Consider the following 16,653-nt stretch of genomic DNA (forward strand, 5'->3'; position numbering starts at 1 on the left):
GGCCCAAAGTTTTTATCTCAAGCTCTACTTGAGATAAAATGACATTTTATTTTGGTACAGTGTTGAATGACCGCCAAATTGTCAGTTAAAATAGCGCAGTGCCAAATAACAAAAAATGGCCTGGTCACGAAGGAGGTAAAACCTTCTAGAGCTGAAGTGGTTAATAGACTACATGAATGCATTTTGGAGATTCCACAATGTACAACAGTTTTATACAAAAAAAGTTTTTTTCATTAAACACAGTCCCGGAGCACCAGTTAAATGAATGTGCTTTGGCCTAAGGTGAGAATTTTGGGAGAATGACATCAGTCTATCCAGAGAGGTTTTGCATTACAACCTATTTTAGGTAAATCAATGAATGGAAAATAATACACAAATACATGGTATAATTTTAATTTTTGCCATTTGGGGCCAGCAGCACATGCTTCTGCAAGTAAAAAAGTCAACTGGCAGCCATGTTATGTTACATGATTCAGTGCACAATGATTCACAGAGAACAACATAAAATGTCATAGTCTCACATACAGGCAGTTTGATATGACCAATTAAAGACATTTAACAATATTTAAAAATATCTGTCTATATGCATGTAAGGCAAATGTATAGTCTCAGAAAATATAAACTATTTTTATGGGACACAAAGTGCAATTGCTTATAATACAGATGGATATTTCATATTACATATAATGATTTTTTGAGGTAAAATCATAATCCTTGTTTTATAACCTGGCAAAACAATGAAAATAAAACAAGGAACTGATTAAAAAGCAATAATAGTCTAACAGTAGAATTCAAAGTATGCCCTATTCCAGCCAGTAGATGATTACATTTTCTCCTTGGATTCAGTAAGACATATCCAGCAACTCCTAAGGTCTCATATAGTGACCAGTTCTGGTGTAAAGTGAACCGGTCACATCTGAGTTATTGGAAGAATTTGAAATTTCAGTCTTTGCCTGTGTATGCTTTCATATGATTCAGAAACAAATTAAGGCAGAATGGGGCCCCAGGCAAGGTGGCAGCTCTTGCCACCCATCCCTTCCATTGACAATAAGGATTGCAATAAGGATAGGGATGCCATTCCCTTTGCATTGTCTGTACTAGCATGACCCTTCCCATCAGGCATTAATCGCATTTGCATACAAGTACTAGTATGAGGTGACAAGCAGGTGAACCCCTTTCACAATATCCCTGATTTACTGCTGGAGGATGAAGGTTGTAACTGGGTGCCCAGTACATTCACTGGGCCCTAGTCTCCTGCCTAGGTTGCCCTGAGGATGATTTGGCCCTGCTATGAAAGGGATTGAACCTGCTCTTATTTAGCTATACTTTTTCAAGGCTGACATGTTAACATCATAAATGATGAGTGAAGAGTCACCACAGGGTCACTTTTACCCAAAGGGTCACCTGTAAAAAAATAAAATAAAAATACACACCTCTCTGGCAGTGCATGTATTCAAAAGCCATCACATCTTACTGTAAATCCCCAGCTGCTGCAAGTTTTAAACTGTTGGATGAGCTGAATCCCAGCTGTTATTTCTCCCCTTGCCAACTAATTTCATGTTGTAGTTATGTACAAGCCAGCACGAGGAACCATAGCGGTAGACAGGGTGGCAAGCATTCTATACACCTAAAGTTGCTTTTATCAGTATCTCCAGCTTCGGCATGCTCTACAGAAGCAACAACAAACACGATCGCTGGAGGTAACATCACCGTCACCTTTGATGATGGCGGTTCTAAACATATGAGGGACTGCTTATAACAATACAGAACCATGCCTCCTTCAGAAGTCGTAGGAAATGGGTAGAAGACATTGGGGAGATAAACGAGGAACAGTGGGAAAGGGAACTTGATTCTGTTCCTGTGGTGTCCGTATCTGCGTCTCACAAACTATCGCAACATTTTATTCTACACAGGGCCTATAGAACAGCACCACAATTACATAGATGGGAAAGTGCAAAGTTCAGCAAGGGGACTTCATACACTTAATTTGGAGATGCCCAAAGCTACAAAGGTACTGGGAGGAAGTATCCCAGTGTATTACCAGAGTAGCACAGGTACCAGCTCCATTGGATCCTCGGGTATACTTGCTAGGGGCCATTGACCCTGGAGAGTATACAAAAGGAAAGTACTATATGATAACAAGGTTGCTGTACCTGGCAAGAACGCTCATTGCACGCTACTAATTGGCCCCGGGGGTCCCCACAGGGAGGCAATGGATTGCGTATGTCAACTCCCTGTTGGGTAGAGAACATCTGGCATATAAACGAAGGAAAGCAGAGGGTAAATTTGAGGAGATCTGGCATTCCTGGTTGGGAGACGCGAGTGTTGCACCACCAAAACTGGTGACGGAAAGATTCCTTATGTAGAGTGCAAAGGATAGGGGGGAGGAGGGGGAGGGGTTGGGTAAAAAAAAAAAAGAGAGTAGTACATTGGATTATCATGCGAATGTAAAAATGTTGTACAATGTATTCTAATTGAATTGTAATGGATGCCGAATAGACATATGTATGTATTAAATTAGAAAATAAAAAAATAAATAAAACTAAAGTGGATTAAAAAAAAAAAAAGGGTAGAATCCTTGCAACAAACAGGGAATCGAGAAGTGGTGCCTTTTCAAAACATCAGCCCCCAGAAAGGTAGGTATATTCATGTTTGAGATGTGACCTTTTGGGTAAAAGTAACCCTGTGGTGACAAGTCACTGCCATTCCACTGCCTGACTTCACTCGTAGAATTTGTGAGATGAGGCCTGTGAGGTCAGCCTGTTAATAGACCAGCAAGGGTTAGACATCAGGTGCCCTCTGATCCTCCGATTGCCTGGGCAAGGTCAGTTCTTTTTTTATAATCCTCATACATTTTTTGGGGGAACTAAGATGACTGACTTTGACCTAAAAATGGAAAACAGTGCCATAAGTGTACCACTTGGGGACCCATTTTGTTAAAGGGACATTTTAGTATGGACAGTGCTCAGTTTGTGGGTGTATTTAGTGGATACAGTATTCCATTAACCACTGAAAAAAAAAAATTATAGCATGATGAACCTTAAACAAAGTGATAGAATGGTATAAGTGTGTTTAGAGTGGCAGGTGAAGGGAACAACATGCTCTATCGTTTCAGTCAATGGTCTGTTCACTCTGGATAGCCTTTTACACTATCGGTTCTAGTGAAAGCTTTGTGAATACCATTTAGTAAACAGCCAGTTCTATCCAGTCTATAAGGAGCTGAATTTAAAGCAAATAGGTCAAGGATGAAACACATGTGCACATGAACCCTAAGTGAAATCAATATTTGATTATTGCCAAATTAAAGGGATTAGGTGAACAAAACTGATTTTAAAAAACACTTTCAGGGGGCCGCTAAGAGAAAATATGACCAAAGAGGTCATACTAAAGCCCACTTCATCAATGTTGACACAACTTTGCGCTTATCAGTTACTGACCCCCTGTCCAGCAAGTCTTGTTCCCAGCAATGATATAATCACACAAGTAGGGGAAGATTGGTTGCAATCCATAAACAGAAGTGGCATCAACTGCTCTTGGATGAGATCATATACAATTTATTTATTCTTCCAGAGAAACACATTATACTATATTATGCATGTCATGGTATGTAGAAATAGTTAAAAAATGATAATTTGTACTTCTGCCAGGGTTCATATATACATAATTTTAACTCCTAGCCTAGTATGAATGCACACACAAACAAAAAAAGAAAGAAAAAAAACACAATTCAGCCAATCACAAAAATTCATATTTAATTTTGAACCTTTCATCCTGGAGTGCAGTGAGCTGCTCTTGAATGATATGTGCAACATGTTAATTTTGAGTTAATCTTTTCTTCAGTGCAATTTAGAATATGATATGGTGTGTAGAAAAAGGCTAAAATAATCCATACTTCTTGCAACGCTCATATATCCGTCATTCTTACTCCTAACATAGGATAGACACATGGTCATTTTCACATCACAATCAAAATCAGTCAACCTTCTGGTCTGGAGGGTCTGGAGGATCTATCAACTAAGTCATACATGATGCAATGGGAAACAAAACTGCCTATGCCTGGGCAAAGACCATCTATGTCTGCTCTGGCCTTAACTTCATAGCTGATGAGAATGCAATGCAAAAGGGGAACAGCATTTGCTACATCCCAAGAGCATCATAACACTCAACCACTGCCGATTCTGCTTATGAAGAGTGCAGAGGTCCCATTCCCCTTTATGGTTTTTAAACAAGCTGAAGTAGTAAATACACCGCCAACTCTCTAAAGAATAATGTTTTACAATGTGCCTTTTTGACCACCAGATTTTTTTTTACCATAAATGTGAAACACTGTCGTGCACCTGTCACTTGCATTCGGGAAATGCTCCCAATAAATTTAAAACCATTTACAGGAAAGCTATCCATTCCCCAGGAAGTAATAACACCCCTGAATGGACATTCGGCATTCCGTGGGGCATTAGTATGGCCAGGAAATGGCAGCTTTCACTGTCTTCATACAACAGATGTATTTTACAAGGCTGCACACATAATATAGATAGGAAGTACAGTACTTGTTTACACGGGACCAATGGAGCGATGACAAGATGGGGCATTGGCTATAATAGTGGCAATAGCAAAGTCAGCATAGCTATTGATAAAGTGAGATCATAGAATTGTTAACTTTATAAATGTGAAGTTTATGTTGCTTCTGAGCATGTCCTGAAACTGAACTCTAAATAAATCTAAAATGTTGTCCTCTGGCATAAACCATATTGGCCTGTTTCCATAATGATTTAAAAGCACATTCATTAAAATTGTCTGGAAAAATAATAAAAGCCAGAAATAAAACAGCAAAACAACAGAGAGACTCCCATGTGTTTCTTTTTGGCTGGAAGTACTTTGTCCCACTGTAACAATTTACACACTACAGGCATTAGCTGTAATTCCAGGCTGCCAAATCTCCCAATCGTCAGTCAAAGCAGCTTGATGACCAAGCTCTCTGTGTGAATGCAGATGGAGGATTCCTTTAGCACTTTGGAATAAAACAGTATTTATCCCCAGTCCCTCAGAAATAACATTTCCCCGGGAAGAGGGCCTTTTCTGAGAGACTCCTCTATCAATGAAGAGCATGAACTGGGGGCAGTTCTTGAGGAGTCCATGCACTGGCTCCATCCCCTCTGGTAAAACATAATTGGATTTGCTTGCTAGGAAATAGGGCATGTAACTCTTGAAGTGCATTCTGGGTCGGTTGGCGGAATCTCAGTCCAGCTCAGTCAGTGCCATTGGATAGTACATGCAATTGGTTTTCCAGGTTTGAGATGCGCTTCTCTTGAGACTCAACAATGCCTCGTAAGCACTTGATTTCTTCAAGTAGGTCTTCAAGGGTGACTCGCTAAGGAATAAAAATAGTAATTATTAGAACATTACTGAGAAAGATTTGTATACCGCTTAAAGCAGCACTTGCTTTGCAGACCCCCAAAACAAGCATGGTACTGACACAACACAATAAATCATTCTCTAAAAAGCTCTCCGGCTTCTCTTGTGTTAAGAATTCTCTTTTGTAGCATGTATTTCTTATAGAAGACACATGGAGTGCCAACTGAAAGATTACCAACATACTGTGCCAAAAACATTCTCTGCTAGTAGACAGTTTGTAAGCTGTTAGCGCCAAGTCTTTAAGAGAGACAAAGCTTCTCGCTGTTATTCAAACTTCAAAACCTTTAGGAAGGGGTCAGAGTCAACATAAATGTTTTGGCATGATTCTTGATCTTATACTTGATAAAAAGATTGAATTTGGACCACCCTGTTTCTATACACTTATCCTTTGGTGTTTCGCACGTATCGGTGAACTGATCGCTGCTAGCATCAATCTTTACTAAAAAGCACTATGAGACAGGAGACATCAGTGTTTTGCCTAAAAAGCATCACAGGAGAATCTAGAAAGAAAAATCCTCCGTTTCTCCCCACCTACTATTACTTAACCTTCCCCACTTCACAGGGAGCAAAGATAAAAACTTTCGGATGATGCAAACACCAATGTACTGGAATCAATACTACACAAAACCTGTTTTAGGTTTTTAGCGAATGCAACATCACAGAAAGATTTACCTATTTAACATTTTGGATAGAAAGTACTTTTATCAAACAAGGTATCAAGAAGTATGTTAATGTTACAAATTAAAACAACCATATGACCCTTATGTGCACAGGTTTGTATCTTATCAGATCTAACAAATCTTTTGTCGCCATATAAAATATATGAACTCGTGGTGGCCTTATTGTCTTGTCTTGGCATATTTCAAAGTTAAAGTGGAGTTCCACCCATAAATATAACATTACATCAGTAGTTTTAAAAAAATGTCATTAGTCCTTTACGAATTTTTTTTTTTTTTTTTAGATGCCTTCAAAGTGCTGTTGCTAGGCAGAATAGTTAATCTTCCCACTTCCTGCACCTAGGTGCTTAATGCTTCCTAACCTACACCGCACAGACTCCTGGGAATGTAGTGGGTGTAACTTTCCAGGAGTCTGTGCACTCCCCAGTCTCAAAGAATCATGTGACTTGGACAGCACAGGTGCTGAAACCTGATCTGACACTGCTTGTGCAGCACTGAGCATGTGCGAGATCTGCAAGGCTGAAATCCAGGAAGTCATACAGTCTGGCTTCATGATGCACACACTTAAGATGGCCCCAGTCAATTTCTATTTTATAAAGTGTCTAAATGCTGTAACAACCTAACAAAATGGAGCTTAGTTTACAGACTAACTTTACTAGAATACATTAAGCTTGTGTATTACAGGGGTATTTATATTTAAAAAGTGAAATTGTGGCCGGAACTCCGCTTTAATATTCATAAAGTATTTCTATAGCCTTATTACAAGTGAACTCTTGGTTCCAGCTCCAATTGTAATATTAATATTTCCACTCTATCGTATAGTATATGGGGGGTTATTTATGAAAGGCAAATCCACTTTGCACTATAAGTGCACTGGGAAGTGCAGTCGCTGTAAATCTGAGGGGTAGATCTGAAATGAGGGGAAGCTCTGCTGATTTTATCATCCAATCATGTGCAAGCTAAAATGCTGTTTTTTTTTCTTGCATGTCCCCCTCGGATCTACAGAGACTACACTTCCAAGTGCACTTTCAGTGAAATTTCAAGTGCACTTTGCACTTGTAGTTTGCACTTGTAGTGTAACGTTGATTTGCCTTTAGTAAATGATCTGCTATGTGTCCTTAATCTTCTGTGCAATCCCCTTTTGGGACATGCCAGAACTATCCACTATTTGCATTTTAATGAGTGAAATAAGTATTTGATCCCCTATCAATCAGCAATATCTCTGCCTCCCAGGTGTCTTCTATACAGCTATTGATCTGAGATTAAGCACATGGGGCCTAATCCACAGCCAGCCGGTGTAACTTAAATATTCGGATTTAAGTTACACCGCCGGAAAATTTCTACCTAAGTGCCCGATCCACAAAGCACTTACCTAGAAATTTTCGGCTGTGTAACTTAAATCCGGCCGGCGCAAGGCGTTCCTAATTTAATGGGGTGAGTCCCATTTAAATTAGGCGCGCTCCCGCGCCGGACGTACTGCGCATGCTCCCGACGTCATTTTCCCGACGTGCATTGCGCGCTTTTACTTTGCGCCGGGTTTTGAGAATCGCGACGGGCGTAAAAAAAAAATACGAGTTGCGGCGGGAAAAAAAAAATTTGAAAAAAAAAAGACGGCGACGCGGGATAGAAGGGTATACTTTTACAAGGCCTAAACAGTTTAGGCCTTGTAAAAGCAGCCCTAATATTGCGACGGCAAACTAATACTTACGGAGAAAAAACGAAGCGTAAAAGCTTTGTGGATCTCTGTAAGTGCTAATTTGCATACCCGAAGCGGCATTTCGACGTGAAATGCCCCCAGCGGCGGCTGCGATACTGCATCCTAAGATCCGACAGTGTAAGTCCCTCACACATGTCGGATCTTCTCCCTATCTATGTGAAACTGATTCTGTGGATCAGTTCCATAGATAGAAACAGGGATACGACGGCGTATCAGTAGATACGCCGGCGTATCCCTTTTGTGGATTACCCCCATGATCTCCAAGGCTGGATTCACACCTATGCATTTTTAGATGCTTTTTGCATTTTGTAGATTTGCACTACAGTTCATTTAACATGGTTTCCTATGGAACACGTTCTGTAGTGCAAAATGCAAAAACCACTAAAAATGCATACAGTAGGTGTGAATCCAGCCTAAAAAGGGAGCGCTCTTAATATCAGCTTGTTACCTGTATAAAAGACACCTGTCCACAGAAGCAATCAATCAGATTCCAATCTCTCCACCATGAGAAAGAGCAAAGAGCTGTCTAAGGATGTCAAGGACAAGATTGTAGACATACACAAGGCTGGAATGGGCTAAAAGACCATTGCCAAGCAGATTGGTGGGAGAATAACAACAGTTGGTGGGATTATTCGCAAATGGAAGAAATACAAAATAACTGTCAATCTCCCTCGTCTGTGGCTCCATGCAAAATCTCACCTTGTGGAGTTTCAATGATAAGGAGAACAGTGAGGAATCAGAACTACAAAAGAAGAATATTGGAGATGATCTCAAGGCAGCTAGGACCATAGTCACCAACAATTGGCAAAGCATGTCTCCAGACCTAAACCCAATTGAGAATCTGTGGGGCATCCTCAAACAGGTGGTGGATGAGCCCAAGGTCTCTAATATCCACCATCTCTGTGATGCCATTTATGGAGGAGTGGAAGAGGACTCCAGTGGCAACCTGTGAAGCTCTGGTGAACTCCATGCACCAGGCAGTGCTTGAAAATAATGGTGTTCACAGAAAATATTGACACTTTGGGCCCAATTTGGACATTTTCACTTAGGGGTGTACTCACTTTTGTTGCCAGTGGTTTAAACATTAATGGCGGTGTGTTGAGTTATTTTGAGGGGACAGCAAATTTAAACTGTTATACAAGCTGTACACTCGCTACTTTACATTGTAGCAAAGTGTAATTTCTTCAGTGTTGTCACATGAAAATATATAATAAAATATTTACAAAAATGTGAGGGGTGTACTCAATTTTGAATATCGTGCAAAAGTTCATTTATTTCACTAATGCAACTTAAAAGGTGAAACCAATATATGAGATCGACTCATTACATGCAAAGCAAGATAGTTCAAGCCGTGATTTGTCATAATTGGCATGATTATGGCTTACAGCTCATGAAAACCCCAAATCCACAATATCAGAAAATTACAATATTGTGAAAAGGTGCCATATTCTCGGCTCAAAGTGTCCCACTCTAATCAGCCAATTAAGCCATAACACCTGCAAAGGGTTCCTGAGCCTTTAAATGGTCTCTCAGTCTGATTTAGTAGGAATCAAAATCATGGGAAAGACTGCTGACCCGACAGCTGTGTAGAAAACCATCATTGACGCCCTCCATAAGAAGGGAAAGCCTCAAAAGGTAATTGCAAAAGAAGTTGGATGTTCCCAAAGTGCTGTATCAAAGCACTTTCGTTGAAAGTTATGTGGAAGGGAAAAGTGTGGAAGAAAAAGGTGCACAAGCAGCAGGTATGACCGCAGCCTGGAGAGGATTGTCAGGAAAAGGCCATTTAAAAGTGTTGGGGACTTTCAAAAGGAGTGGACTGAGGCTGGAGTCAGTGCATCAAGAGCCACCACACACAGACGGACCCTGGACATGGGCTTCAAATGTCGTATTCCTCTTGTCAAGCCACTCCTGAACAACAAACAACGTCAGAAGCGTCTTACCTGGGCCAAAGAAAAACAGACCCGGTCTGTTGCTCAGTGGTCCAAAGTCCTCTTTTCTGATGAGAGCAAATTTTGCATCTCATTTGGAAACCAAGGACCCAGAGTATGGAGGAAGAATGGAGAGGCACACACTGCAAGATGCTTGAAGTCCAGTGTGAAGTTTCCACAGTCTGTGTTGATTCGGGGAGCCATGTCATCTGCTAGTGTTGGTCCAGTGTGCTTTATTAAGTTCAGGGTCAACGCAGCAGTCTACCAGGAGATTTTGGAGCACTTCATGCTTCCTTCCGCAGACCAGCTCTATGGGGATGCTGACTTCATTTTCCAGCAGGACTTGGCACCTGCGCACACTGCCAAAATCACCAAAACCTGGTTCAATGACCGTTGGATTACTGTGCTTGATTGGCCAGCAAACTCACCTGACCTGAACCCCATAGAAAATCTATGGGGCATTGCCAAGAGAAATATGAGACCGAACAATGCAGAAGAGCTGAAGGCCACTATTGAAGCATCCTGGTCTTCCATAACACCTCAGCAGTGCCACAGGCTTCCATGCCACGCCGCATCAAGGCAGTAATTGCTGAAAAAGGGACTCAAACCAAGTACTGAGTACATATGCATGCTTATACTTTTCAGAGGTCCGATATTGTTCTATGGACAATCCTTGTTTTATTGATTGCAAGTAATATTCGAATTTTCTGAGATTGTGGATTTGTTTTTGTTTTATGAGCTGTAAGCAATAATCATCACAATTATGACAAATCACAGCTTGAACTATCTTGCTTTGCATGTAATGAGTCCATCTCATATATTAGTTTCACCTTTTAAGTTGCATTAGTGAAATAAATGAACTTTTGCACAATATTCAAATTTTTCGAGTATCACCTGTATATATCTCCAGATTGGTTACTTTGCCTAGTGATTTGTTGATGCTGAAAAGCTATGTAAGCAAAAGTCTAACTTACTGAGAAACCAGAGTCACAGGAAGAGTAACTTCTACGTGGTGCAGTTGGAGGTTTGTTGTCCAGAATATTTTTCTTGGTGACTTTAAGCTCTCTGTTTTTGACAGGAAGGTATCCATCTCTTAATGATACCAATAAAGGATCAGCGGTCTGTCCTGCAAACCAATCTTCTGCTTCCAAGGCTGGCTCGGGTCCTGGTGTGTCTGGATACAGATCATCTTGGAAAAGGTCTGACTGTAAGATACAAACATGAACTCATTAGGCCCCATGCACACGAGACGCTATTACAAACGCCTCTAATCTCAGCTTTTCAAAGGCAAAAACCGGCATTTAAAACGCCCGTTTTTGCCGCGAATTGCGCGGCGTTTTGCCATGATTTGCGGCGTTTTACCGCGATTTGCGGCTGTCAGCGTTTATCCCAAAAACACTGTAGACCCTCCCCAAGCTCAGAATCAAACTATTTGTGCCGCGTTTTGCCGCGTTTAGCGGCGTTTTGCCGCGATTTGCGTCTAAAACGCAAAAGCTGAAAGCTTCTGAACCCAAAATTTGGGGTTTGGAAAAACGGCCCTAAACCCAACTGCTTTGAAATGCCAAAAAACGTGATCGTGTGCATGGACACATAGGATAACATTAAATGTGTTCAGGGGCAGTTGAAAAAAATGCCCAAATGCCTCTGAACTCGAGTTTAGCAGCGTCTCATGTGCATGGGGCCTTAGATTGCACAATGCTTGGAATATGTCAATTTTTCAATATTCTGCACAAAGGGGGCAACAAACAACTCAGTGATGACAAACACTACACATATTTATTTCATGACATATCTCTTTAAGGGAATACAGTTGTATTTGAGTCTGCACCCCATAAACATAGACCCCCAAACACGATAAAGATGTTTTTAAAAATTGGAATGTGTCCAACAGGAACAATAAAAAAAATGCCTCCATTGAGTCTATAGGAGCATTCATTTATTCAATTTCATCAAACTAGTATGACAATTATGTTTGGGGATCATTAATATTTTCAAGGTCCATGATGGGTTGGGAATATATATATATATATATATATATATATATATATATATATATATATATATATATATATATTTTTTTTTTCTGCTGCAAAGTTCTGATAATGGAGAATATTGAAGTTCATGATTGTCTAATAAAACTATGATGGTACTTAGCTCACCTTCCTAGGTACTGTCATAACAATGGGCTCACATTTTCTTTCATGCAGCTTGTAAAACCTGTACAGATATGTACAAAAATTTATTAATATTATGAATTAATGAATCACTATTAAAAAGAGAATACAGCCACCACTACACACACATCAAACAATACAAATGTCTAAATGGAGGAACAAATAACATTTTGCTGAGAGAAGCATTGAATTCATGACAATGGCAATGCCAAGTGACCTTCATCATATGTTCTATAGATGAGCAGAGGAGGAAATGTTCCGTAATCAGAAAGGAGAAATGGGTAGGACTGACAATACGGTTTGTGATTTCAGTGCAGGAAAGGAACGGTGTTGTCACTTCAAACAGGAAGTCAAACAGGAAGTCATAAACACAATGGATTTCTGGCAGATAAACCAGTATTTTTCTCAAATAACTTTTTTATTGAAAAAAGGTAAGATTGCATACAGCATACAGGAACATATGACACAGCATAAGAAGGGATACGAAGATAAGGCACACATCTGCCTGCATTACAGGTACTCAAGTAGTAAGCAACGTAGGCCGTCTACAGGTTTCTTAGGCAATAGTTAATACAAAGCTGAGGTCGAGAGTGCCATATCATATCAATTCATACTGTACAAGTGAATTGCAAAACATTAAACATGGAGGGAGCCACAGGGGTGCTCCCAATAGGTAGGAGGAGGAAAGGGGGGAGAGAAAGGGAATAAGAGGAGGTGTAGAGAGGGAAGAAAAGGGAAGGGTCACCGAGTTAGCTCGTTTACCAGATCACGGCGGGTCCTCCCGAAGATCAACCAGTATTTATGTACTAGCTATAGTGATAAAGTGAAATGTGGATGTACTTCAGAATTGTGTGGAATATATTTTTGTTTTTCTTTGCCGAGATATACACTTTTATTGTATTTTTCGTATTTGTATATTGAACACACAATATCAAAAATCTAAAATTAAATTAAAACATCAAAAAGAAAAAAGAAAAAGAAAAGACAACCATGAGGTCAAGGGCACTCCACAAACAAAACAAAACAGCAATTAGCGTATATACTGGAGTATAAGCCGAGGCACCTAATTTTACCACAAAAAAAACGGAGAAAACTTATTGACTCAAGTATAAGCCTAGGGTGTCCATCTGCATGCCTCACTTTGTTTCACTGTGTCCATGTGCATGCCCCACTATGTCCATGACTAGACTGATGTTTAACATGGGAGTCTATGGAAGGTGGGCCTGGCTTTGAAAAAAGGTGACTCGAGTATAAGGTAAGGCTCCCCAATACTTGTGCCAGAAAATAAAACACTACACCCCCCATCGCACTCTCCGATCATCAAACCAAAACCTCCTCTACATCCCCAAGTCCAATTACAAATCAAAGGGAGAACGAAGATTTGCAGTCCAAGGACCACGGCTATGGAACGCTCTGCCAACGGATATCCGCATGGAAGAAAACCATCGGGCCTTCAGGAGGAAACTTAAGACCCACCTCTTCTGAAGGATAAGGAAGAAAACGGATGGGATAAGTGCCTTGAGGCGATTTAGTTCGCAGGTGTAGCACTATACAAGTTTTTCACTCACTCACTCATAAGCCGAGGGGGACATTTTCAGCACATAAAAATATGCTGAAAAACTTGGCTTATGCCGCGTACTTACGACCGTTTTTCGGGTTGTAAAAAATTACGTTTTTTTAATGTCATTAAAAACGATCGTGTGTGGGCTTCAGAGCATTTTTCACGATGCAAAAAATGGGCATTAAAAATTTCTAACATGCTCTAATTTTTCACACCGTTTTTAACGTTGTCGTTTTTAATTGTGTGTGGGCTTTAACGATGCGAAAAAAACGTGCATGCAAGTTATGAGACGGGAGCGCTCGTTCTGGTAAAACTAGCGTTCATAATGGAGTAAGCACATTCATCACGCTGTAACAGACAGAAAAGCGCGAATCGTCTTTTACTAAACACAAAATCAGCAAAAGCAGCCCAAAGGGTGGCGCCATCCGCATGGAACTTTCCCTTTATAGTGCCGTCGTACGTGTTGTACGTCACCGCGCTTTGCTAGAGCATTTTTTTTTCATGCTCGTGTGTAGGCAAGGCCGTTTTAATGATTGGGTTGAAAAAAACTTTGTTTTTTTTCTAGACCATTAACCTCCCTGGCGGTATGATTCTGTCTGGAATTACGTACCAAAAGCGGTACAATTATTTTGCAAGGAAATTTGGCGTTTTATACTGTAGGCCTGTAATTTTTAGAAATAACTCACTTAAATCTGACCAAGCAAGAGTCTTGTAGGCATCCCGGGTATGATTTTTTTTAAAAACAAAATTATAAATTATAATATAATAAATAATTATAAATAATTATAAAAAATAATAATATAATTATAATAACAATTATTCAATAATGTAATCAACTCAAAATCACTGAAATTTGCTCAGTTGCAGAATTGTCGCTGTCATTTTTTTTTTTTTTTTATGTCGAATTTCCCCGCAAATCGCTATCGCACATTTCTGCAAGTGATTATAATTTATTATCGCTGTTTTCTAGCTGATCTAAAACCATTTTTGACATAAAGGGACACTTTTGGACAATCTACAGTTTTTAGGCAGAAATTACATTTTTTATTTTTATAAGTACATGTAGGGCACTGGGCAGACCACTAGGGACAAGGGGGGGTGTGTATTTTTTACATACAGTATACTGTAATCTTATAGATTACAGTACTGTATGTAAAGTGTTTGTTTACTTTTTTGAATTTGGCACCGTTCTCCGCTCCCGTGCGTCGTAACGTCGCAGGGAACGGAGATCGGCGGCACATGGGGAGACTGTGAATCGAGCGAGGAGGTCCCGCTCGCTCACACAGCGGGGTGGCATCGCTGGATCCAGGGACAAGGTGAGTAACTTGCCTGTGGATCCAGCGAAAGGTAAGCCGCGCCGCTGCACACTCTGCACGTCCACCCCGAGCGTGACTCGGGGTTACCGATCCTAGCATAAAAAATCAACCCCGAGTCACGCTCGGGTTTACCGCCAGGGAGGTTAAAAACATAATTTTTACAAACCGAAAAACGGTCGTGTGTACGCGGCATTATACTCGAGTATATATGGTTCATATAAAAAGAATGAACCATTTGTAGTTAAAGAATCAGTAAAGTGCAAAGTATAAAGAAATAATAAGATAATACTTACTTGAATATATTATAATATTATATTCAAGTAAAGAAAGTAAGTAAAAGGAAAGAACATAATTCAGCTTCCAACAGCAAATAATAAATGTCCTATTTTAAATTACTACTGGAAGTGTATATTTAAAGGAAATCTGTCCCTGTGATACTCAGCTAAATTAATGTGAACCTGCTGAGAACAGGGACCCTCCCCAACCTCTGGGCTGAAATCTAATCCTAGACAGTCATGTCAGCCATTGTAAAGTTGAACACATAGGGCCAGATTCACGTAGAACTCCGGCGGCGTAACGTATCTCATTTACGTTACACCGCCGCAAGTTTTACGGGCAAGTGCTTGATTCACAAAGCACTTGCCTGTAAAGTTGCAGCGGCGTAGCGTAAATCCCCCTGGGGCAAGCCCGTCTAATTCAAATGATCCGGGTAGGGGGCGTGGATCATTTAAATAGGCGCGTTCCCGCGCCGATCGTACTGCGCATGCGCCGTCTCTAAATTTTCTCGACGTGCATTGCGGTAAATGACATCGCAAGGACGTATTGGTTTCATAGTTAACGTAAATGGTGTCCAGCACCATTCACGGACGACTTACGCAAACGACGTTAAATTTTCAAATTGCGATGCGGGAACGACGGCCATACTTAACATTGGATACGCCACCTAGGGGGCATGTTTATCTTTACGCTGCGTATCTCTAAGGCCCCGTACATACGACCAAACATGTATGCTGAAACTGGTCCGCGGGCCAGTTTCAGCATACATGTTCGGTCGTGTGTGGGCGCGAGCGGGCCGAATTCCAGCAAACATTTGCCCGCCGGGCCTTTTCCCAGCGGGCAAATATTCCTGGACGTGTTTTAAAACCGTCCGCTGGAATCCTGCCCGCTCGGACATGTACGGTCGTCAGTACAGACCTACCGTACATGTCCAGGCGCCCGCCGTCCCTCGCATGCGTCGAATGACTTTGACGCATGCGTGGAAGCCTTTAAATGGCAGGCCCGCCCACGTCTCCGCGTCATCGCCGCGTCATCGTCGCGGCGACGACGCGGACACGCCCCGCGTATTGTTTACGCGCGGACTTCTGTACGATGGTGTGTACAACCATCGTACAGAAGCCCTCTGGCAGACATGTACGGTGAAAACGGTCTGACGGACCGCTTTCACCGTACATGTTTGTTCGTGTGTACCCGGCCTAACGGAAACGACGTAAACTTACTACGACGGGCAAGCGTACGTTCGTGAATCGGCGTAACGAGTCATTTGCATGTTCTACGCCGACCGCAATGGAAGAGCCACCTAGCGGTCAGCGTAAATATTGCACCCTAAGATACGACGGCGCTGACCGTCGTATCTTAGGCATGTTTAAGTGTATCTCAGTTTGAGAATACACTTAAACATACGACGGGCTTAGATTCTGAGTTACGTCGGCGTATCTACTGATACGCCGGCGTAATTCTATGTGAATCTGCCCCATAGTTGGTTGAGAAGAAAGGGTAACAAGTGACAGATTTCTATAAAACTGTAAACTTCCAACAGCACCTGAACAAGTAGCAAGAATAAACATTATGGGCCAGATTCACAGAAGAAA

General features: G+C 41.0%; 1 protein-coding gene across 2 annotated transcripts in view; it reads right to left on the reverse strand.

Moving 5' to 3' along the window:
* Nucleotides 1–377: 377 nt before the first annotated feature.
* The window catches only part of CORO6 (coronin 6), a 156,904-nt gene continuing 140,628 nt past the window's right edge, over nucleotides 378–16,653 (reverse strand). For both annotated transcript variants that reach the window (XM_040338567.1, XM_040338566.1), the window contains exons 9-11: nucleotides 11,894–11,951; nucleotides 10,709–10,939; nucleotides 378–5,368 (exon numbers count right to left, since the gene is read on the reverse strand). In XM_040338567.1, coding sequence (XP_040194501.1) covers nucleotides 5,246–5,368; nucleotides 10,709–10,939; nucleotides 11,894–11,951 — 412 coding nt within the window. In that variant the 3' untranslated portion in view covers nucleotides 378–5,245. The remainder of the gene's footprint in view (nucleotides 5,369–10,708; nucleotides 10,940–11,893; nucleotides 11,952–16,653) is intronic.

This window comes from Rana temporaria, chromosome 2 (genome assembly GCF_905171775.1).
Source record: "Rana temporaria chromosome 2, aRanTem1.1, whole genome shotgun sequence".
Lineage (NCBI taxonomy): Eukaryota > Metazoa > Chordata > Amphibia > Anura > Ranidae > Rana > Rana temporaria.